The 25,946-nt window shown below is 43.4% G+C and overlaps 1 protein-coding gene across 1 annotated transcript in view; it reads left to right on the plus strand.

Moving 5' to 3' along the window:
* The window catches only part of FAM135B (family with sequence similarity 135 member B), a 242,186-nt gene that overhangs the window by 109,033 nt on the left and 107,207 nt on the right, over window positions 1-25,946 (plus strand). Inside the window, exons 3-5 of the mRNA XM_065398959.1 lie at window positions 2,427-2,566; window positions 9,952-10,022; window positions 11,597-11,770. Coding sequence (XP_065255031.1) covers window positions 2,427-2,566; window positions 9,952-10,022; window positions 11,597-11,770 — 385 coding nt within the window. The remainder of the gene's footprint in view (window positions 1-2,426; window positions 2,567-9,951; window positions 10,023-11,596; window positions 11,771-25,946) is intronic.

The raw sequence follows: 25,946 nt of genomic DNA on the forward strand, positions 1-25,946 counted from the left end.
TAAATATGACTGCATGCCTTTGAAGAGTTCATCTGGCTCAAGCATTCTATTGGAACAGCTGTAGCGCAACAAAGTAAATATGCTTTTTTTTTTTTTTGGATTACCCACACGTATGAGCAGCAGCTGTCCAGGGTACCTGATGGGAAGACATTGGGTAGAGGAAATAATTTGCATATTCCTAAGTATGCTTGATAAAAATCAGAGTTAGGAAAACTGACTTGAATGTAGTTTAGAGTTTCAGCCAGATGGACCCGGTAAATATTGAACTCAGTCTGATCTGTATATAACTCATATTCCTCCATAAACCCTTTTAGATAGTAAACTTTTTGGCAGTGGGGCGGTCTTTATTTATGTATCTGGTACAGGCCAAACAGACTGGTGCTAAATAAATAATCAATGATGATTATTATGCTATAGTACCATTTGCCTATCTCCCTGGCAACATGCTTGGCTTTTAGAGAGTTCCCATACCACTCCCCCCTTTTTATTTTAATTTTTGCAAATAAAATTGACACTAGGAAATACTCCATGCTACTCCCCTATAGTAGTATCCAGAGATACGGACTGCAAATTGTATACACATTTTCCACCAACTGGAGAGAAGTAAAACAACAGTGATCCATTCAGCAGAATTCATTCAGTGCCACCTCCTCTTGATCAGAGTTTCACAAACGAGTGCTTCCTCAGACCTCCCGGCTTGCATGGGAGCAGTTGTAGCCTTGGGTTTGCAAACGACATAGTGTTGCCTGCTCTGTTCATTTGGCAGTTGTGATGAGTACAAAACATCTGCACAAAGGTCCCAGTTCAGGAAAGCACTTCAAACGCTTGCTTAACTCCTTTCCTGTTCATAAAAGCACACGCTTGAATGCTTTCCAGAATAGGGATAAGAGACTTAGGTTTTTCAGTTCTGCCTCTCTTTACAGGAGCAAAACTTCTGCACCTTTTAAGTAGACTCGCTTGAAAGCCAGGAGAGTTGTTGAACTAGATTGTAAACTCTTGGGAGCAATGAGGATCATTTTGTTCTGGGTTTGTACAGTGCCTAGCACAATGGGGTCCTGGCCCGTGACTGGGCCTTCTAAACGCACTGCTAATACAAATAAATAATAATAATATTATAATATTCCAGAAAACCATCAGTCAGAACTTACGTGAGCTGGGGTGACCTTAGGGGGTGGGTAATCAGGTTTGCTACCCTGGGCACCAATGTTCAGGGGTGTCAAATCCTTGTTTTTTTTTTTTGTTTTTTTTTTTTTTGTCAATTTGTTTTTGCTTGACGGGTGTTTTTATTGCTTTTGCTTGTGCATTTTGTGCGGGGTTGGGGATGGGGCATTGAAAATGTTTTCTACCCTAGGTGACAAAACCTTTAGGGCCAGTCCTGTGCTCAAGAATCATGTTTTTAAAATTCACATGGTCACAGAATGGCTCTGGGTAGGGCTGGATGGGAGGAAGCTTTGCAGGGATGTTGTTGCCCCAAGGCAATAGAAGTGTAATTACTAGAGGATACTGATTAAAAATTATGGTACAACCTTGAAAGTCTCTGAACACCAGAGACCCTTAGATCAGTGACTGGGCATGCTCGCACTGTAGACTGCTAAGTCAGTCTGTTACTTGGATGTGAGTCTGGTATAGCCCTAGCTAGAGAACATCTATACCTCAAACTGTAGCAACTTGTGCTTTTAGCTCTGGAGGTTCCTGGTGTGTCACTCAAGAGGGAAGCTGTCATATGCTCCGGATCCCAGGGATTCCACAGAATTATTGGAGGTTAGGAAGAGTTTTTTGTGGTGTCTTTGCACTTCTGTGTTTTAGCCTGGAGCAGAGAGGGGACAGCTGACCTGGCATTTCTGCCCCAGCCATGGTATTTCATGGAAGAACCTGCTTTCTCAGAAGATACTCAGCCAAATTTTACGGATTCCAAGCTAGGGTTCTGATGAGCTGCTTAATCATAGAATATCAGGGTTGGAAGGGACCTCAGGAGGTCATATAGTCCAACCCCCTGCTCAAAGCAGGACCAATCCCCAGACAGATTTTTGCCCCAGATCCCTAAGTGTCCCTTTCAAGGATTGAACTCACAACCCTGGGTTCAGCAGGCCAATGGTCAAACCACTGAGCTATGCCCCCCCCCCCCCCCTTAAGCATCCTAAACATCTCAGGAGAACCTTACAGGGCATATCCATCATTAGAAACAATGTCAGTGTCCTCCTTTAAAAAGCAGCCTGCCTGCTTCAGCTTGTTTTCTTTCAATGCCTCAGCAGGGAACCATTATCCTGCAGCAACATTATGCTCCATTAACATTAATTATTAGGAATGTGAGTGTGTAATTACAAATATAAATACAATGGGCCTAATTAATCCTGGGAGCCGAAATGTAAGCTAGAAAATGATCTCTTTGCAAAAATCCAAAGCCATGCTCTGTCTGTTTTGTGCAGGTGACTCTAGCCTCGCTTCAGCCTGCGTTCATGAGAACAACGTGCACAGTAGAATATTTCAGATCTTATACAGGAACGAAGAGATTGTTATCAACGAATCGATGAACTTCAGGGTCCACTTACTCCTAGATGGCGAGAGGGTGAGTTTTCATTGGATGTGAATAAAACAGATACTTTTCTGTTACAATGCACAGGCGGTATCCAGATGTCAGGCTTTCAACTGAATTCTAGAACAGAGTTGAAACTGATGGCTGGTCATGTCATCTGTGTTCTAGCCAGCACTGGGGACCTGCTCCATCTCTCTTGGAGCTCCTTGGGGCACATGGGAAGTGTGGAGTCTGCAGCGTCCTTTTGGCTAGTACAACCTGTTCTCCCACTTGGTATGCCCAGAGCTGGCTGCTATTGGGAGGTTAGGGGGGGAGCAGGGTCATGGCCCTACTTTCACTTTTGGATGGTTTGTGACCCCTCTGGGCACTAGGGAAGGAGCAATCCCTGTACTCCCCAGAGAACCGGCAGTGCAATTCTGCTTTATCCTTTCACAGCATGGCGATACATGTTCGTTGTGCCTTCCACCCATGTTGTTTACACGTACTGTCTGATCTGGTATGCCCATTCCTATGTTGCCTCTGTACAAGGACTATCATTCAATTCTGTCATTCATATCTGCTCTCAGTAACAATGAAGATCTCAAGAGATCAGCTGCTCTCACAGAAATTCAGAAAATAGACCCTTCTGGTCCTGCAGACAACCTGGAATAAATGCCCCGGGTTAGGTTTGGGTGTGGCAATTCAACCCCTTCCCCTCCCCCGCTTCTCTTCCTATCCTGAAATTCAAAGAGGAGCAGATCCAGTGTTCTGGCATTGGCTCATCTGAACGTACATGCAGCTTTAAAAACAGTTATGGTGTAAAGTCTCTTTTAGTTAAACTACTAGAAAAAACTAATTTAAGTTTGTTTGAACTGCTTCCTCTCCTCTATTCTGACCGTGGGATTGATCTCCTGTGTTCTCGCCTAAAACATTTGCTTCTAGTTTTATGTATGTTTATATGAGAAATGGACAATCATGAACTGTGAAGGAAGGGAAAATACCCTCCTTTCACATATTGTGAAATTTGACAGAAAAAAGAGTTCTAACAAATTTAGCTGCAAATTAATTTACCATCATGATGCAAAATCTGTCATTAATCAGTCTCTCTCCCCAAGTTACGGTGACTTCCACTGGGTCGAGTGACTTCATGCTAACTGCTGCATTAGCATTTGGGACAGTTTTTCTTGCCAAAAATGAAAATGATCCTGCCAGATTCCTCACACTAGCTCAAACTCGTCCCTGTGCCTGATGTGTTGTGTGGAGCGTGGTTTAGATAATAAGCTCCTAAGGGAAATGACAGGGGCCTGATTCGTCACTTGCACACTGGCTTTACACAGATACCAACACCGTTGTCTTCACTGGAGTCACACCAAAGCAATTCGGGAGTAAATGAAAGAAGAATCAGACCCCATGTCGACTTATGTATTTACACATCACTGGATGTACTGCTGACACTCTGTAAATAATAAGTAACAATAACTGTCACTCAGAAACTTTGGTACTTTTCATTCCTTTGTTTGACAGCTTATTTATCACATGATAGAGCCCCGTCCTGCCATCCTTCCTCAGAACAAGTAGCACTTCGCTTTGCAAGCAGTGGAGGAAGGTGCTACTCTGCATGAGTAAGGGTGGAAGAGTCACCGAGGCACAGAGCTGATCAATGACCAATAAAATTAGTTAGAAAGTCAGACTGGGTGACTTGGGTGCTTGAGTTACTATCCTCTGTGCATTTTGGCTGTCGGAGCTTGATTTAGAAAATATTCCAGTAAACAAGCTGCATGCACTACCAAATGGTGTTTGAGTAATTCCATCTAGGGGATAGACTGCTAACAGTGTATTCGGTACAAAATAATAGTAATATTGGGTGGATTTTGGTTAGATTCTCTCCTTGTGATCTGTTTCCATAACCCAAGAGAAGCTTAAATGTCCTTTACACTTAAAAATATGGAAATAACTCTGGAGTCCAGCCATAGGTGGAAGCTGCCACCAATTATCAGGCTTGGAGGGGCAATGAGTACACCAGTCACCATCTAAATATGCCTCATTAAAACTCTCTAGTGTTGTGGCAGTTGGCTCTGCCTCATTCTAATATCCCAGAATGCATCATTCTTTGATTTTATTGGAAATGATGATTATGATGTTAGGTGGAATAAGCCCACAGGGTTGCAAAGGAGCCTAATTTATTTTCTCATGGGTTTCAATTTCTTTTTTAATAATAATAATAATTAATAATACATTATTATTTTATTAACAATAATAAAAAACTGGTTCCATGCTCTTCAGTAAATGGTGATAGGACAGAATGATGCATTCTGGGGTGTGATGGTAGAGTTGAGCCACCTGACATGAATCTGGGATTCTTTACAGTCAATTTTTAGCACTTTCTGTTCTCTCAACCTGCGTATTGGGGGCACACAGCACCAATTGCTCAAATCAGCCATAGGGAAATAGAATTTCCTTTGGCTTACTTTTTTTGATTTCTAAGCTGCCTTTTAAAGATGTCATCCAGAGGAGACTATACACCTAGGTGTTTATATAGCATTCCAAAGCAACTGTGTCCCAGTAAAACTTGAGGGCATGATCAAAAGATTATTGATGTGAAAGGAAAGCCTATGACTGATGTCAGTGAGTTTTGGATAAAGGCCCCAAGGCCCAGAGTTTTGAAGGTATTTAGGTGTTTTGAAGGTATCTAAAGTCATCAGGATGGAAAAGACATTTCAAGTAGGTTCTCCCTGTTTCAGGTCTCATTGCTAACTCCAGAGCTACCTACTCATGTGCACCTCACATCACATAGTGAGGAGAAGCCATTTAATCCTCGCTATTCCCTGCTGTGTGCCTCATGTGCCCCTCCACTGTAGCTTTAGCGCGACCATCGTGCCTGGAATTGTGGGGAACAGTTGGGCTGTTGTAGGGAAAGGCTATACCAGAACTCCTTGTGCCTGATTCTGACCTAATTTACACTGGAGAAGGAATCTGATGTAAAGCCTGTTGATTTCTAAGGGCATTGTAGTCAATGGGGTTATATTTGTGCAGAGCTGGTCCGGACATTTCTATTGGAATAAACGCAGTGTCTGCAGAATTGAAATTTCCCATAGGAATATTTTGATGTGCTGATTTTTTTTTTCATTTTTTGCATTGGGGAAATTGAAATGAAAATATTCCATTGACTGGAGAGTACTTTGTAGTGTCTTATCTTGAAAGTTCTCATTCTTCTGTAACTCTTCCTGATTTCAATGGGAGTAGCAGGTGCTCAACAGCTCTTAAGATCAGATGCCAAATTTCATCCACACTTGGTGGATGAGACTTGATCTGCGTCAGGCACAGCCCATGGATTGAATCCCTAGTTTAAATGCAGACTGCAATTCCAAAGGCTTTGCTATATAATAATTATTTCCTTTGTATCCAGCAGTGACTGTGATTTGAGTTTTAGCAACAACAATACACTTAAAAAAAAAAAAGTCTTGTTTTGATAAACATGCTTGCAGGTATTTCAAGACAAATATTCAATAGGTAGAGGTTGGAATTTCCTCATCTCAGATCCCACCACGAGGTATCATATCCTGCACTGCAAAATAATAGATTACTTTGGGAGGGTTTAAGTACCTTTACTTTGATTATTATGACAAAGCTAACTCCTTCTTGAATTCTAAATTATCTCCTTCCCCACCCCCACACACATAAAAAGATGTTGTTTCACCTTTGCAAGATGCAGTTAAAGCAAATGTTATACCAGGTATCATATGATTCATGCATATCTGTGTAGGTCTGGTGCCTTTGAAATGTCTTTAGTGGGTTACTGACAGGGGTTAAAGTAAGTTAAAGGACTTACCGGTATGCCGGAGTCCTGAGTAGGGGCATGGCCTCAACCAGAAGAGGCATGGCCTCAATCGGAAGAGGCGGGACCTTTAAATCAAGATTTAAAGGCCCCAGAGCCTTTAAATCACCTCCGGAGCTACCAGCTGCAGAGGTGGCTAGGAGCCCTGGGGCGATTTAAAGGGCCTGGGGTGCTGGCCGCCGCTACTGCAGTGGAGCTCCGGGCCATTTAAATCACGGCCAGAGCCCTGCTGCCAGAGCCCCGGTTTAGTGGCGGCAGGGCTTGGGCAGTGCTTTAAAGGTCCAGGGCTCCCCGCAATGGCTCGGGAGGCGATTTAAAGGGCCCTGGGCTCCAGCCGCTGTGGGGAGCTCCAGGCCCTTTAAATCACCAGCCTGGGGAAGCTGGTCGGTCCGGCACGGCGCACTGGCTCTTGCCGATACGCCGGACAGGACCGGACCGGACTTGCTTACTTTCACTTCTGGTTACTGATATAAGGCCTTTTGCTGCAAACGAACTGAGTACATGCTACAGTGTGCTTGTGTACAGCAATGTCATTATAGAGAGTCTATTATACACAGAGGAGTAGTTCCTTTTCTATCAAGTAGAGGACAGGGTACACTAACCAGTAACACCTTCTTCAGTTTCTGCCCTACATTGCTATGGTGTGTTAAACAGTCATTGTGTTGTACATGAGAAGTAGCTGCATTTTAGTAATAGAAGCACTGATTTCTGCTTGTATTTCAGTTAACTAAAACTAAATGCAAGACATTGTTATAAACTCTCTCCTAAAGTTGCATTGCTGGTTGAGAAAAGTGAAACAGACAATTGTTAGAGGATTAGATTCTGCTTCCATTTTTTAGCACGTATTTCTATTGGCTTTAATTGTGTCAAACTATATGGTGCAGTGCTAGATCCATTCTTTCCAAGGTTAATTTAAATTAATTTGCAGCTCATCTTATTTTCTTTTTCATAAAATCGAATTCAAATTCTTTTATTAACAAAAAAAACCAGGAAAAACTTCCTGATGGTGAGCTCTATTAGACGAGGGTGTCAACCACTCAATTTGAAGGCCAGATCTGGCCCATATGATATATTTATTTGGCCTGCTTGGTACATCCAGATTCTGCAGAATCTAAGTTGTCCTTAAAATGTTTACCCCTCATGTTTTGCAACTAAAATCTTCCTAATATGAGCCAATTGCAAACCGATAAAGTGCTTTCTTCCTAAGTCTGCAGAGAGCCTATAACAAAGGCTCTGAGAGGTATGAGCACCCCTTTAATCTCATTGGGGTGTTAACTATAAAGACTAAGGATATTTGAAATGTTGGGATTAACTGTTTGCAGTATGGTAGCCATCTTGGTCCCAAAATACTAGAGACACAAGGTGGGTGAGGTAATATCTTTTATTGGACCAACTTCTGTTTGTGAAAGAGACAAGCTTTTGATTTTACATTCTGTAACCCACTAACCCCCCTTTGTCCTATGACTGCAGAGTCTTGAATGGTCCCTTGCAACATGTGTAAACACCTTATGCTATACAATCTGTTCCACTTTGTATTTAGCTGTGACACTCTGAGTATCTTTCCCAGACCTAAAGAGCTCTGTGTAAGCTCAAAAGCTTGTCTTTTCCACCAATACAAGTTGGTCCAATAAAAGATACTACCTCAGAATTAACTATTTAATTTATGATTGTTTTATCAGTAATTGGACTCTGCAGTAGTTATTGATTGAGAATCACCACGGTTCATGGTTCTGTATGAATGTAGAAGTAAAACTAGTCCCTGCTGTCAGTGAACTCACAATATAATTCAGACTAATAATCTCCTAAAGAGTAAGCTGAGCTATCCATTACTTGGAACATCTAAACTTGATAATAAAACCACTACAAATGTCCTGTGTGGGTGTGACATTCCTCAATCTGGACTGTTGAACAGCTGTGTCCCCTCAATTTTCCAACCTGGGCTGCCTTTTACACTGCTGGCCTGTTCATGCACACCCTCTAGCATGCAAAATCACTCCCAGCTGAATGATATGGGTGCTCTAGCTAGTCATTCCTGAATTATAGTGCAGAGTGACACCAGTAAATGCTCAGTCCCAGACTTGTCCCCAGAAATGTGCGTCTTGTACTGCCCAGCTCCCTCTTGGACAATACAAGCTCATAGAAAGTCTGCCATTTCATTAATAGAAAATGATATGCATAAACCCTATTATCTCAAATGGAGGTTCTCAAACATTTCAGTCCAAACATACTGGCTTAGTTAAAACAATAAAAGTTTATTAACTATGGAAAGATAGATTTTATGTGATTGCAAGTAATGAGGTGCAAAAATCAGAATTGGTTACAAAGAAATAAAAGATAAAAGACAAACTAATGTCTGATTTAACAAGCTAAGTGAACTTAAAGCAATAGAATTTCTCTCACAGCAGTCTGGCTGGATTTTTCAGCCAGGACCCCTCCCCCAGTTCAATTCCCTCTTTTGTCTTTCAAACATTGTTAATGCCGTGAGTAGAGATGAGAGGAGAGAGATGATTTGTGTCCTTTGTTCTCCCTTCTTATACCATTTCTTTTCTTTGAGAATCATCTCCAGCTGGGGTTCAGAGGACAGCAAGTCTGTCTGCCAAGATGTAAATTTCTCGCTGACACCCTTCTTCCTGCCAACGAATGGCTGCTTAACCGGGTGACAGTCTCTTTGATTATGCTGACACCTGGCTGAGGTGCTGGCTAGCAATTTGTCTCTGAGGAACTGGTCTGGGCTGCTTCCTCAGATTTAGAATATGCCTTACTGACATCATACAAAAGAATTGTATAACTTTACATACAATGTTGACACACATATTTCATCAGGACAGTAATGTTCAGCAAATTATGAGTTTTCAAATTATACCTCATAAGGCGTATTTTGTAAAAAAAAAATTATCATAGTCTTGTAAAAAGGATGAACATGAGGGTACAGTCTGTCACAGTGGGACAATCTTTCACTGGCAGGGTTTGGACTAGATGAGCCGATAGGACTTTTCCATCTCTAATTTCTGTGGTTTATTTAGATTGTCAGCTCTTTGTGTGAGGGACTGCCTTTTTGTTCTCTGTTTGGTACAGCACAATGGCTACGGCTCCTGGGCATTACTACAATACAAATAATAATGACAATCATTCACCAAATTACTTAAATTTCTGAGTGTAGTGTAATAGGGAATTAACATGTCTTAACCAGTATGTTTTACATACTCTTTTGAGTAGAGATGAGCCAAAACCTTTTGACTGAACAGCCCTGCTCTGAACACCTCTGAAGCTGTTTGAAAGCTGGATGCAACGTTTATAATGTGGGTTCTTTCTGCATTCTGAAGCACGTTCCATTTAGCGAAAGTTTGCTTACTGCTAATGCCATCAAATCTTATTCTCATTTCAGAGCAATGTATTTGTATGTCTAAAGCTGGACAGTAGCTCTGAATCCTGCTGTAGCTGACCAGTTATATTGCCCAGATGTTCTATGTATACACTTCAGCAGCTTTCTCACACTGCTCCTACATTTCTTTGCACTCTCTTTATCAGACAAAATTATTGCTTTGTGCTTGGGTTTTGTGTGAGCTGGCTTACACAGGTAACTCTGCCCTTCTGTTCTTTGCAGGTGGAAGATGCATTAAGCGAAGCAGATTTTCAGCTCAAGTTGGACCTGCACTTTACTGATAGTGAACAACAGTGAGTGCCGTTTTAAAGCCCCCTTGATATTGTAGGGACTCTCCCGCCTTTGGGTAACATGAATTCAGTGAAAGTTAAAGGGTCTTTTGGAAACTGGAGAGCTCTGATTTGGCTTCCGTCTCTCTTGCAGAGGTGCCTGCCCATTCCTCTTCCTCTCCTCCTCCATCCCTCTCCCCCACCAAGGACATTTTTTTCATCCCTCCCCTTGCAGCAAGAGATTTTCTATTTTAAGGGTGAAATTTTCAGAGGTGCTTGGCACTTCTCTAACTGCTACCATGGAAACAGGAAAACAGGAGTTTTCCCATTGACTCAGTGGGACCAGGGGCTGCAATTTGGGAAAGCATTGATTTTCAGCACATGCTTCAACATTGTCCTGGATAAGGATGAACTTAAGCAGATGTCTAGTGCTTTTCTGAATCAGGGCCAGAGTTAGGTCAAGGCTGAGCACAGTTGGAAAATCTCACCCTCTGTGTGTATGGGCTAAGAGTCTGATCCTATGCCACTAAAATCAATGAGAGTTTTGCCATTAACTTCCACAGGAAGAGGATCAGCCCTTGATACAGGAGCTTTGCATTACTCCTAGTTCACCGGTCTTGCCAAGCCACACTTGTAGCTGTGCTTGAAGGAGCCTCTCAGGCCCTGCTGAGGTCATTGAAAAGTCTTCCAGTGACTTCAGCAGGAGTTAGATGAGGTCCACAGTGAGCTCCTTGGAGTTGGGCGTCACACCTAATTTGGCCCCAAGTCACCTTACACTTTCGAGTGGAGCTCAATGTGCCATTTCCATTTAGCTTTTGTATGGTGTAGATGAAACGAGAGAAGCTGTGCTATTGCATGGTGGTGGTGATGGCGGGGCGGGGGAAAGTGCTTTAACATGTCAGGGGTGCGATGAGGGCCTGGAGGAGAAAGCAGGGTCAGGAAAATGAACTGCAATTTATCAGAAATAATCTAGTGCATTTATTTCATTTTACAACTGTTATTGTTGTCTGAACAATTATTCACCAGGCCTTTTTTAAAGAAAAGTTTCTCTAGTGGTATTTTGGTAGGAACAATTACACAAGTCTCAGTGAAACAACTCTGTTCATCCAAGGATGCTCTGAGGGGGTCTTTAAAACCCTCCAGTAACAGGTCTGTTCTTTCGCAATTGCCGTCCCCCTGAGGCAAAGCAGACTGTCTGGTGCTACGCATCCAGATTAGTGCTAAATTTTGGGTGCTGAAATTTGAATTAGCGGGGCAACCTGCTACCTGCACTTCTTCTCTGCTACCCCAAAGTTTCCCCCTAGTGTGAGTGTGGTGTACAGGAAGGAGATTGCTGCTTGTCTGGCAGACCCAGGATGGGGCTCTTGCATTCTGTCATATCTGTTTTTTACTGTAGAGTAATAATATTTACATCCCCGCTACTTGCAAGTGCAATTAAGAGATAAGCATCAGCTGAGTAAATGCTCTGGTAGCTGAGACTGTCACCGTGAAGTGATAAAAAATTCAGCTCATGTGGTCTCCCAGTCTGCTGCCTTCAATGCCATTGTAGACTGTGACAACTTAAGATTTCACTAACCCTTGTAAACCTCTCCTTTCAGGCTGAGAGACATTCCAGCGATCCCTGTGATAAGCAGCCGTACTTTGGGGCTTCACTTCCATCCAAGAAGAGGCTTGCACCACCATGTTCCTGTCATGTTTGACTATTTCCACCTGTCAGTGATATCTGTTACAGTGCATGCCTCACTGGTAGCGTTACACCAGCCACTGATCAGGTAAAGAGCAGAGAAATGGCGGTCGCGGTACAGTTCTTATGACAATGTTCACCCATCTGATAGTAGCAGCCCGTGCTTTAGAGCGGAAGGATGGACTTGTGCTTCTGGTCCTGGACTGGGATTCTGGAAGTCTGGGTTTGTATCTTGGCTCTGCCACAGACTTCCGGAGTGTCCTTGGGCAAATCGCTTCATCTCTGTGTGCCCCAGTTCCCCTCCCTAGAATAGGGATGATAGCACAACTCCACTTGACAGGGATGTTATGAGGATGAACACATGAAAGATTGTGAGGCACTTAGATAGGGCTGCTTGGGGCCATATAAGTCCCTTAGATGGACAGATGTGAGATATTGTAATTTCTCCCTAGACCTAGATACTGCTGTGAAGTATGTAACTATTGGTGTATGTTGTCTTTATAATGTGCACTATATGTTCTCAGTTCTCCCACCGGATAGTTTTGCCAACATCTCCCTGTGCTCCATTATGCTCCTCTATAAATGGACAGAACACTAATAGCTATGGGGTGTGGGAGGAGGGGGGAATGGCTTTCTTCTCCTGAGGGGATTTTCAAGATTTTGAGACATTTTCTCATCCTGAGTCAGGATGCAAATATGAAATCTCAATGGAAATGTTTTGTTTTTATTTTGACCTTTTTTTACTATGCGTTAAATTTCAATTTAAAAGGTTAATTGATTAAATTGAAACCCATTACTTTTCATTTCAGAAAATATCGTCATGTGACATTTCAACAATTTCAAAACTTTTTATTTTTGGTTTGCTGGGGAATTCTTGGGACTGACCCTTTCCCACAGACAGTTTGAGTTTCGATGAATTGGCATTATCAGCAACTCCCCCTCCACCCCCGTTTTGTCAAAAAATTGCCAACCAGCTCCAGTTATTAGGCTTAATTATTGTTTATAAAGTGTTTTGTTATCCTCTAAGGCAGGGGTTCTCAAACTGGGGGTTGGGACCCCTCAGTGGGTCACAAGGTTATTATGTGGGGGGTCGCGAGCTGTCAGCCTCCACCCCAAACCCCACTTTGCCTCCAGCATTTATAATGGTGTTAGTTTATAAAGGGGGTCATATTCAGAGGCTTGCTATGTGAAAAGGGGTCACCAGTACAAAAGTTTGAGAACCACCGCTCTAAGGAAAGGAGCTAGAGAAGTGTAAAGTATTATTACTATGAGACATAAACAGCATGATAGGCCACTGATCTATAGCTGGGTTACTATTAAAGCTTAAAAATGTGATTTTGTGGATGTTTATGAAGAAAAGAGTGTTTTGCTTTCATGCAGTGGAATGGAAATACATTTTTGACAACACAATATATGGTCTCATTTGGTTCAGTCAATAATAATGATAATCTGAAAGTGCAATATTGTGGATTTATCTGCCTCTTGATAAACATCCAGAAACCTAAATATTAATATAGCATAAATTCACTAGCCATAAAACAGGGTAAAATAAATAGTATAAAAGCAACTTCTGTGCCATGCAATCTCAAACAAAACCAGCCTATTAAAACCAGTATTCTTTTCTCCAAGTTCAGAGCCTTTGTGTGTAGGCAGGCTTATCTTTGTAGTGTTTGCTGGGATCACAAAGAAAAAGGCTTAATTGTAAAAGTTTTGATCTAATAATAAGACCTTATTTTTGCAAAGCCTCAGTAACTTTCTGATCATAAATTCTCTATCTTGTCACAGTATATTAAGATAAAAGCAAAGCTTATTTATTTGCAGAACAAAAAAAGAAAAAATTAGTGTGTGGTAGTCTTTGGTGTTTCATCATATTTTAGTTTCCTGGGAATCTTAAATTGTTTTCATGTAGATTCAGAGATTCTAAGGCCAGAAGGGACCATCATCATCATCTAGTCTGACCTCCTGTATAACACAGGTCAGAGAACTTCCCCAAAACAATTCCTAGATCAGATCTAGATTCCTAGAGCTTTAAAAATTGTCAGTGATGGAGAATCCACCACAACCCTTGGTAAATTGTTCCAGTGGTTAATTACTTTCACTGTTAAAAATTTACACCTTATTTTATCTCTTAATTTTCTAGCTTCAACTTCTAGCCACTGGATCATGTTATACTTTCTCTGCTAGACTGAAGACCCCATTATTAAATATTTTTTCCCCGTGTAGGTACTTATAGACTGTCATCGTCACCCCTTAACTTTCTCTTTGTTAGACTCAAGGAGCTTGATCTATGTAGCTTATCACTATACAGAATATTTTCTAATCCTTTAATCATTCTCATGGCTCTTCTCTGAATCCTCTCCAATTTATCAACATCCTTCTTGAATTGTGGGCACCAGAACTGGACACGGTATTCCAGCAGTGGTCACACCAGAGCCAAATACAGAGGTAAAATAACCTCTCTTCTCCTACTCAAGAGTCCCCTATTTGTGCATCCTAGTATCGCATTAGCTCTTGTGGCCACAGTGTCACACTGGGAGCTCATGTTCAGCCGGATATCCACCACGACCCCAAAATCTTTTTCAGAGTCACTGCTTCCCAGGATAGAGTCCCTCTTCCTGGAAGTATGGCCTAAGTTCTTTATTCCTAGATGGATATGTTTCCATCCAGCCATATTCAAACACATTGTTTGCTTGCGCCCAGTTACCATGCAATCTAGCTTGCTCTGAATCAGTGACCTGTCCTCTTCAGTGTCTGTTTATTCATTACACATTGTTGATCTGTAGAGCAGTGGTTCTCAAACTTTTGCACTGGTGACCCCTTTCTCATAGCAAGCCTCTGAATATGACCCCCTTCATAAATTAACACCATTATAAATGCTGGAGGCAAAGCGGGGTTTGGGGTGGAGGCTGACAGCTCGCGACCCCCCATGTAATAACCTTGTGACCCCCTGAGGGGTCCTGACCCCCAGTTTGAGAACCCCTGCTGTAGAGCAATGGAAATTCTCATTCTTCCAATCTTGCTTTGTCCAGTGCAAGCTCATCCCCATCCCGGAGCCTGGCTACATTAATGAAGGAAACAATAATACATTTGTATAAATAGCAGGTCAGACTTTCTTCCCAGACATGGCTGTTACTATGGTTCCTCCCTCAGGACTGTTCTGCCCACCCCCTAGATCCTCTCCCCAAAGAGCTATCCCAATCTCTCTTACATTTAAATAGGGAAATGTGACCTGTATCAGTGAGTCAACAGAACCTACTTAATCCTTTCTAACAAGAATCACTGTTTGCCTAACGGACAGGATATTTAAGGTAAACACTGCCTTACTACCATATTACCCCTTCCATTATCTCTCATCACTATGGTTGGCGAAGGCAGAGTGCACAGTCAGAATCTCAGCTACATGGCCAGCCCAGATGGTTTTAAGCATAACTGTGGAGTACAATACAATTAGCAGCTCAGTTTTGACACAGTGAACAGCTGATTTATTAGTTATTGCAGCAGACCTGATACTCTGAAATTCCAGCTGTGTTACCGAACGCATGCGGGATTGAACTCGTTGGCGCTCCGAGTATTGTTTCGAGCCTCAAGTTTTATGCTTCAGCATTTCGGATGTAAACAAACGTCAGAAATGAAGATGCAGTAACCCCAGGTTTATGAGCAATGGAAGCAAATTTAGGTCTGGCATCTGGGACAGTGAAGAGGCACAGTATGATCCTGTGTGGCCTTAAACCCACTCCCACTTGGCTCTCTAAAGCTAAGCAGCAGTTTCCCTGCAGAATAGAGTGACCAGACAGCAAGTGTGAACAATCGGGACGGGGTAATAGGAGCCCATATAAGAAAAAGACCCAAAAATCGGGACTGTCCCTATAAAATCAGGACATCTGGTCACCCTACTGCAGAAAGAGGGCTAGAGGGGTGTTTTAAAGACCAGCTAGCACGTCTCCCTAGCTTCCGCACTCAGCAGCGCTAGAGACAGAGATGAGCTGCTTTTAATTCTTCTTTTGTCTTTAGGGAGCTGAGCCAGGAGCTGGTTAAAATCTCCCGATTCAACATTTAAACTAACATGGCTAGTTAAAACCCGCCCGAGGAAATAGGAGAGTGTGGAACAGCAGAGGGTGGGCCTAGTACTTCTGATTTAGATGCAAGAAGAAACGCAGTACGATAGGAATATTGTGCTAATGGGGGTTTTGTGTCCATTGCCCCAGCCTGCAGCACGTCTCTGCTCCCACTCCTGCTTTCCCCAGCAGCCAAACACTTCCCATCAATGACAAGGCCTGCAACACCACTACTCTCAAACGGTAGGAGCTTCAAACTCCTTTCCCACCGCTCCTGAACCCTTTGGCTCCCCTAGTAATTGGTGCATTGTAGCTGTACGCCGGCAGTGCTGAATTCTTTCGCCAACTGCTTTTCTGGGAGCAGCATGAAAAAAGTAAGATGTCTGTGGGGAATGTAAAGCAGGACTTGAGTGACATGCTCCAGGATGCTGCAGAAATCACTGTTCATTATAGAAGGCAAGGGGCTGTGCTTTTTGGGACCTGATTCCTCAGCAGTCCCACAATGGAAAGAAGATAATTCCATCTGGGAAGGAAAACCTGTATCTTTACTGACGGGGATAAAACGTGTTGGGACAACAACATAGAACTTTTAAAATATGCACAGTTTTGTAGAGAAACTAAGAGCAGGAAACTAAACCTGCTTTATTGGATAACAACATCCTTTGTGCTGCTCTCTCTAAACAGGAGGAAGCACATACCGCTGCTCATAAGACAAAACTACAATGTGCAAATAGCCTCTGACATGAGTGTCTGAACGGTTGATTGTCAAATCCTTCCCTGAGTGCAGTAGGAGGCCACACCCTCTATGTTCAGCTTAGGTTGACTTGCCTTCTAATGAAAGTTCATCCAGGAACTTCAAGTGATTTCTATTTTAAAACGTCCAGGAGCTCTCTAGGCATTTGAGTCATCATTCCTTGTCGAATTGCCATTGTCCATAAAAACAGGACTGATAAAAGCTGCGCAGCCTTTGGCACTGTGCAGAATCCAGTTCAATGGCTGGCAACACGAACTTCAGTCTTCTATTCAGCAGTTCCAGGAATTCATTTGAAAACATTTGTAACCCAATTAAAACAAACAAGCAGCCCTTTAAATGAATCTAAATCAGCGCGGAGAGCCTTCGTTGAATGCAGCTGGCAATCATGTTCTCTCTTGTTTATATTATAATGGAGATTTTTTCCTCAGTCAACAGCACCGCCGCCCGCACACCCACCCACACATGCCTCTTAAAATCATAAGAGAACTCTCATAGCCCACACTCAGGCAAAACTCCCAGTGCCTTCAGTGGGAGATTTGTCCATGTCAAAACAAACAGGCTGTTAGGGTTTGACCCACTTTACATCCTTTACATCTTCAGAGCACTCTATTGTAACTAACACCTTTCCCCAATGCCATCTGAGACAGGTAAAGAGCATACATCACCTTTTACATGGGGGATAACTGACAGGCTGACAGGGGGAGTGACTTATCCAAGGCCGTTCTCTGCTGGGGGCAGAAGAGGAAAAAGAACTGAAGGGGAGATAGCTTCAAAAGTGATCAGCATTGACCTAACTCTGCGCCTGCTAAAGCAACACTAAGGCTACATCTACACTACAGGGGGGGTGTCAATTTAAGATACGCAAATTCAGCTACGCGAATAGCGTAGCTGAATTCGACGTATCAGATCCGACTTACCCTGTTGTGAGGACGGCGGCAAAATCGACTGCCGCGGCTCCCAGTCGACGGCGCTTACTCCCACCTCCGCTGGTGGAGTAAGCGCGTCGATTCGGGGATCGATTGTCGCGTCCTGACGAGACGCGATAAGTCGATCCCCAAGAGATCGATTTCTACCCGCCGATTCAGGCGGGTAGTGTAGACCTAGCCTAAAACTCCCAATTTCTTCACAAGGAGCAGAGTGAGGGCAACACAGAGCATTTTTTTTTTAAATCCTGCCCTGGATTCTTTATTCCCAGTCCTACCCTTATTCATCGAAAGCACTTTAACTTATTTGTTACCATATGCAGCGTGAATCTTGACAGAGAAATGACAGGCTAATTTTCTATGATCCCATGAGTACTAGTGGGTACTCACTCAATTGAAGTTGCCACAAATATAAGCCTGGGTAGCAAAATCAGTCAGCTGCTGATTTATTTCTCTCTCTATCTCACTTTATATTTCATTTATATTCTTAAAGTGAATTGTGTTTAACGAGAACATAGGATGTAGACAGTGAAGAGCCACAGATACCTCACAAAATATTGGAAAACATTCATTTTAGACAAAATGTTGTCAATATGATATTTCTTCCCTCCAGGGATATTTGCATGAAAACAGGATTTTTCTTGCTTTGGAATTATTTTCTTCCTAGTGGTTGTTCCCTACCTGAAATCTTAATCTTTTGGGATAGCAGCCTCCAGGGCTACCAGTTGGGGTGTCAAATAAGTAAAGATTCTGACCAGTTGTGTGCCAACCTTTCGTTTAAAAAACCAATACTGACTTTCAGTTTTTATTGTAGATCCAAAACTTAGTCTGAGCTGGGCAAAAAGTTCTCCAAGGTTTAGAGTCACTTTGGAGAATGCAGGCCAAACTACAACCTCTGACTCTTCTCAAGTTCCAGGGAAGGATATATGGTGTCATTAAAATATATGTAAAAATAATAAGATGTGTCACTCTGATCGAAGGATCTCAAAGCACTTTACAACCATTAATTATGTTAGCCTCACTAAAGCTTGGTGAGGATTTACAGGTGTGGCATGAATTGGATTTATGCCCTGATACTTCCCCCACAAATAAATAGCAGGTCGAATATTTAAACTGTGCCTGTATGTTCAACACTCAGATTGCTGGGAGTTGGAATTAAGGTTGTGTGTTCTACTGTGAGGGAGATTAATGTGGTATGTGTAGTGTGTTTCCTCTTCTGCTGGAGGCAAAAGGAAGTTCCTGATGAAGATGCATAGTCAGTCTGTCTGTGGAAATGTGCTGTGTGGGGGTTAAGGTTTGATTGAGAGGTGTCTCACAACTTGGCATTTCCTTATCTTTAAGGGTTTGCATGGGGGGAATGTGACAATTAACCAACTGTATTCCTTTTTTAAAAGTAGATTTTGTTTATTTAATGTATTGTTATTCACTTGTCACAGATAAGGAAACTGAGGCACAGTGTTAAGTGATTTGTCCATAGATCTAGCTGGCCAGGTTTACTCACCTCCCATTCAGGGGAGTCCTTAACCACTAGGCAGTCCTGTCTGCGGCATGCCAATTGTAATGACTTGGGCCAAAATTCACATATATTATCTGCATGTGTTCAGATCTGATTTTCAAAGCAAATGGCAGAAGGTGCAAATTGGAGCTGGTTTGGGATTTCCCCCGGAGTGATTTTCTGATGAAAACTGCCGTTTCCTTAAAATCAAAATGTTGTGCGGGAAAATCTCATCAAAATATTTGGGTTTTGGTTGTGTCTATTGGACATTGATCTGTATCTGCCTCAGCCATAGTAGGGCCTCAGGGGAGTTGTAATTTGGATGCCTCAAGTCTTTGTTCTCTGCTAAGGGCTGGGCTCCCTCGCTGGATTAAATCTCTCATGAGTGACTATGGTCTCTCCTCTACATGAACTGCTGTGATGCATCATGGGAGTTGTAGTCTGGCTGGGGTGCCCAGCCCATAGCAAATGGGGGCATACGGCACCCGAACTACAATTCCCACGAGTCACCGCGACAGCTCATGCAGACATAGGTTAAAATAGAAATGAAATGTTCAGTTCAATGAAATGACATGAATTTTCAAATAGAATTTTTTGTAACTTTTTGTTCTGTTTAACAAACAGACACACAAACAAGATGTTTCAACTTTTTGTCCTAATTTGGGGCAAAATCTAGTGTTGAATTATAAGAATTTGCCGAGGATGGAAATTCTGCTTTTCAATCAGTGCTAATAAACAGGAAGAAAGTTAAACCTGTAAACAACAAAGGTTCTACTTTAATTCAAGTGACGTTTGTAGTAATATTAACATGTGACAAATAGAAGAAATACAAAAAATGAACCTGCATAATAGCTAACAGGAATTGTCTTCAAATAAGATGTTCTTCATGAGGTGTCAGTGGGACTTAAATACTTTTCAAGTTTTTTAGTTTAAGTTTCCCTCAGAAAACAAGCTACATTTTGGCTGGTTTCCCGAAAAAGGATTTTGGTTTTACAGTACCATCCCAAATCAATTTCCATAAGACCAGCACAATCAAATCCCTTCTCTGCTGTAAAAGCAAAAGATAAATAAATAAAAGTGGCATTAAAAAGTCTTTCAGTTTTGATAATATTCAAGTGAAGGTTTTTTGTAGTCATGTATCATTTGTTTATGCTTCTGAATGATACAGTGACAGTCCTTTTACATTTTTGTGTGATTCAGGCTTTTCAACAGACCAAACCAGACTCTGTTGTCCATTGTCGTGTGATTCTGAGCAATGTTTGTCCCTTTGTTCTTTGGAGTTCCTTTCTGTAGCTCACATTTTAGGTGGGATAAATACATTGAAGTGTTGCCTACCGCTTAGAAGCAGCCTCCAGAAAACTGATTGAATCACATCCGTTAAAATATATAAACACAAGGCCAGCCATGAGGTTTCCTCCTCCTTATGGAGTGTCCTTATGGTAATATATCAAAGCTTGAGGAGATGTAATAAACATCATGGCAGCTCCAGAGAGAGAGAGAGAGAGAATGGGCTCCTGGTTAAAAGGCTGAACTCTGGGTTCAGTTCCTGGGTCTGCCACAGACTTGCTGTCTGACCTTGGGCTAGTCACTTGAGTCTCTCTGTGCCTCAGATTCTCATCTCTCTAAGGCTTGGTCTACACTACAGAGTTAGGTCGAAGTAAGCCACCTCGCATCGACCTAGTCATTCATGTGTCTACACTTAAATTTGTCTCCCACCAATGTATCTGCCCCATTATAGCGATGCAGGAACACCACCTCTTCCAGCATCCTTGAGACATGGTTCGATTGAGGTTGACGCAGCATGCGTGTCGACACTGCATTACTTATGTCGATTCTAGCAGTCCTGCAGCAGCTGTCCCACAATGCCTGACACTGACCTCTCTGGTCACAATTGTTAACTCCACTGACAAGGGTCACAGAGACCAGAAGGCCCCATCCCTGTTAAAGCTCCCCAAATTTTTGAAAAGCCTTTTCCTGATTGTCCAGTTTGGCGAGCACACCTAGCGGCTCTCTATCGTTGTGTGCAACTGTCCAGCTCACCATGCCGGTTACACGCTCCAGACGCACTCCAGCTTGGGGTAAACAGAAGATATTGGATCTCCTGGGCTTGTGGGGAGAAGAGGCTGTGCAGCTGTAGAAATGTGGATATCTATGAGCACATCGCATGAGGGATGCAGGAGAATGGGCATGACAGGGACCAGCAGCAGTGCCGCGTGAAAGCGAAGGAATTGCATCAGGCATATCAGAAGGCCAGGAAGGCCAACAGTCAATCCAGTGCCCAACCACCTGTCTGTTTTATGAAGACCTGCATGCCTTGGCGAAGACCACACCATCACTCCGCGGACCACCATGGATACCTCTGAGGAGGGATGTCCCTTGAATCCTCCTGAAAGATCTCAATGAAACTTTTGTGGAAGTAGTCTGCGACCCTCTCCCAAAGGTGTATAACGTTGGCAACCATATTTCTTCCTCTGCAGTAAGACACTTTCCCACCCCAGTCAGTGATAACATTGCCAGGTGCTATTGCAGTACACAAGCTAGTAGCATATGGGCCTGGACAGCATTCGGATACCAGCAACAGCTGTGCTCTGTGCCTTTGTTACCCTCAGGAGTGAGATATCCACTAAAATCACCACCGCCTGGGGAAAATGTTACCAGTATTCAGTGCCATTGCCCTATGCTCATAGTTTCATGCAACCAAGCAGTTCCCTCCTCATTTTCCTCACCTCTGGAGTGCTACACTCACCATGGTTGGAGCATTGAGCGGTGCCATGCACAAGCACTCTGAAGCAGAAGTGTCAATAAGCGTGTCTTGTTTAAAACTTTATGGGAGCAAGGAAAGGGAGTTCTGAATCTTAACTTTCGCTTTCCATTTTGACTGTACCGACAATGGTACCTCTTGGTGGTTAATCTGCACCTGCTGCCATTGTGGCCTTGAGCAGTTCCCCCTCCACACCCATGGAATGCCTGAGCCACATGAGTAGAACGAAGAGGACTTGGAATGACATGTTCAGTCAGATCCTGCAAACCAGTGCTGCATCAGACCTTGAACAAAGGGCTGGAGGGTGAACATTGCAGACAGCCTGGAGAAGAAAAGAGCAGACAGGAGAAAGTCACAGCAGGAAAAGGAGAGGGAGATGCACCAGGACATAATGGGGCTTCTCCAGCAGTAAACACAGATTCTGCAGACTCTTGTGGACCTACAGGTAAAACAATCCCAGGCTTGCCTCCCTTTGCAGTCTATAGAGAACTCCATTTCATCACCTCCCTACATCCCCCCTCAACATTCCACGTGGCATCAGGGGCCACATCCTTACCCCCTTCCACTCCATCCTGGGGGCATTACAAACAACCACAGCTTCACATACGCTGACCTGTGAAAACCATAGTTGCTGTATATGTAGGTAAAATGTACATGAATGTTCCTTCCCCTTGTTAAGTTCTCTTCCATTATATTAAGTTTTGAATGTATTTGCTTTTAAATTGCACTGATTTTTTTTTTGCACTGGTTTTGTTACTGAATAAAATTCTGTTATTTGGAAAATAATTGATCATCATTAGTTCACAACGTATGCTGCAGAATGCCTTGCAGTTCTCAAAGCACCCACTTGTGTTACTGTACAACATGACACAACTCACAGGGTCAATGAAAAACATAGTGTAATAACCTTAAATGTACAGCAAGCTCTACAAAATTAATAGGTGCATTGACCGTGTTATGTTCATAGATGTACACCAAGCACTATACATCTCCTAACAGCGCCAAAGCAGCAAGGCCAGGTAGAGCACAGTACACCACAATGCATTTTGTGGCTGATTGCTAAAATGCTCTTTCAAAGCCTCGGTGAGCTATATAGCTCCATGTTGAGCTCTTCTAATAGCCCTTGTGTCTGGTTGGTCCAACTCAGTGGACATCCACTCCACCTCCGCCCCGGAGGCAACTTTTCCACCTTTGCTTCACAGATATTATGCAGGATGCAGCAGGCAGCTATAACCACTGGAATGTTTTTTTTTTTCCCCACTGAGATCCAATCTTGTGAGTAAACAATGCCAGCGTTCCTTCAAACTACCAAAAGCTCATTTCACTGTCATTCTGCACGTGCTGAACCAGTAGTTGAATCTTTCCTTAGTGCTGTCGAGGTGGCCAGTGCTGTCAAGGTGGTCTGTGTATGGCTTCATGAGCCAGGGGTACGCTGGGTCCCCCTGGATCACTATTGGAATGTCAACATTCCCAGTGATAATCTGCCGGCTAGGAAAGAAAGTCTCTGTTGTAGCTTTCTGAACAATTCTGCATACTTAAGGAAGCAAGTGCCATGCACCTTCCCTGACCAGCCAACACTGACGTTGATGAAATGTCCAGGTGATGCACCAATGCTTGTATATCTATAGAAAAGTAGCACTTTCTGTTGATGTACTCTGCGGCACGGCAGTCTGGTGCTAAAATAGGGATATGCATTCTGTCTATTGCTCCACCACAGTTCAGGAGCCCCGTTGCTGCAAATCCATCCACTATGTCCTTCGCATTGCCGAGAGTCACAGTTCTGCCTAGCATGAGATGATTAATGGCCCTGCACACTTGCATAACAATGGCCGCCACAGCAGATTTTCCAACTCCAAAATGATTTCCCACTGACCGGTAGCAACCTGGCTTTGTAAGTTTACACAGTGCAATCACCATTCGCTTCTCCACTGTCAGTGCAGCTCTCATTTTGGTGACCCTGAGCTGGATGGCTGGGGTGAGCTCAACACACACACATCCAGGAATGTGGCCTTGCACAGCTGAAAATTCTGCAGCCACTGCTCATCATCCCAAGCCTCCTCTACGATGTGGTCCCCAGTCAGAGCTCATTTCTCAGGCCCAGAAGCAGCACTCCACCATCTGCAGGTGCTCTGTGAATGCCACCAACAGCCTTGAACTGGTTCTCACTATATCCCACAGCAACCTGTCCTCCAAGAAATTGTCATGTTCCACACTGATTTGGTTCCTCTTACTGTTCTGCAAATACTGGAGGATTGTGTGTCCTGTACTTGCAATGCTTATGAGAATAGTGCCGGCTCCATGCTTCTGTCAGAGATGGCACACAGCGAGGAGGACCACACAGGTTCATGGGATTTTTTAAAAAGGCACAAAAGTTATGGCATCTAGATGACATCATAGGATGGACACAGTTGCACACTGGGAAGTTGACACCTTGCTCCCAGTCACCCCTGCACAACTTGTTTCTGCCCCACCATGCATTGCCAAACTTCCCAAATGACAGTGCGCTGGATGCTGGCAGGTTGCACGTTGGGATCCCTCCCCATGGTGCATTGCATTGTGCATCAACACAAGCACTGCTGGTGAGTATGCCCAGCACTGACTCAAGGAACCAAGCATGCACCCACACAAGCAATACACTAACTGTGGTGGCTTTATGCTGACCGTTACTTGCATCAACCAAGGTTTGTAGTGTAGACATGGCCTAAGACGCTAGACATGTACTCAAGGTGGCTAGCCTCTCATGCTGCCATGACTACACTTCTGTTTTTAATGTGCTAACTGCATCAGAGCAAATGGGGGTATGTCTCCTCAAGGTGATATTTACACCTCCAGCTCCAAATGTACACGTACCCTTATTGCGTGTCTTCAGTGCTTTGCACTCTTGGGCCTGTTCTACACTACAAAATGAGGTTGACATAAGTCGCGTTAAGCTGATCTAATAATGTATGTGTCTACACTACCGAGACCTTTCCGCGACTTAAGTGGCCTGTAAAGTCGACTTCTGTACTCCATGTCTGCGAGAGGCATAGCGCTTGATTTGACATCCATGGGTCAACATGGGGATAGCGTTGTGTAATTTGAATGAATTGGCCTCCAGGAGGTGTCCCACAGTGCTCCGCTGTGACTGCTCTGGAGAACATTTTCAACTCCACTGCACATCGCCCAGTTATACAGGAAACAGCTGCTCCCCTGTTAACTTTTGAAGCCCCGGGAACTTTTGAATTTTCATTTCCTGTTCAATCAGCGTGGAGAGCTCGCCGGAGACTCAAGGCTGCAAACATGCTCCAGCATGGAGTACACAGGAGGCGGTGGATCTTACTGCTTTGTGGGGTGAAGAGTCTGTGCAGGCAGAGTTCTGATCCAGCAGAAGAAACACTGATATCTATGCCAAGATCGCGCAGGGCATGGAGGAGAAGGGGTACACCAGAGACATGTAGTAGTGCCGCGTGAAAATAAAGGAACTTGGACAAGCGTACCAGAAGACAAGGGAGGCGAATATTTGTTCTGGTTCTGCCCCACAGACATGCCACTTTTATGATGAACTGCATGCGATTCTCAGTGGCACCACTACCCCAAAACGCTCCATGGATACCTCCTTGGAGCCCAGGGCGACCTCGAGCAACAACGAGGAGGACATTGTTGACAAGGAAGAGGAGTAGGAGGAGGACAATGTGAGGCAGGCAAGTGGAAGATCCATTCTCTCCAACAGCCAAGAACTGTTTTTAACATTTCCAATGAAACTGTAGGGGTTACATTCTATTATTTTTTATGTTTAATTTGAACAAAAAAGTAGGTGTAGTGGGCATTGGTGGCCACTTCAGCTACGCAGAGGCTACTCTCCAAAAAAGATTGTTTATGTGCACTGCGATGGCCCAGGAATCCTCCATAGAGATCTCTAGGAAGCTTTCATGGAGGTACTCTGCAATCCTTTGCAGAAGGTTTCTGGGGAGGGCTGCCTTATTTCGTCCACCATGGTAGGAGACTTTCCCGCACTCAGTATTAACTCTGCTGGCATCATTGTAGCATACAGCATTGCAGCATAAGGACCAGGTCTGTACCCAGACTCTTGCAGCATCTTCTCCCTTGCCACCTCTGTTACCCTCAGGAGACTGATATCACATAGCGTCACCTAGGGAAAACGGGGGAAGTTTTCAATGCTAGCCCTTAAACCGCAAACAATTCAACAAGTAATCCACCCCCCATTTGGTGAAATATGGTTCACACAACCACGCTTTCCAAAATGTGCCATGGTTGTGGCTGGAAGGTATCACTGTGT

Source organism: Emys orbicularis, chromosome 2, assembly GCF_028017835.1.
Source record: "Emys orbicularis isolate rEmyOrb1 chromosome 2, rEmyOrb1.hap1, whole genome shotgun sequence".
NCBI lineage: Eukaryota > Metazoa > Chordata > Testudines > Emydidae > Emys > Emys orbicularis.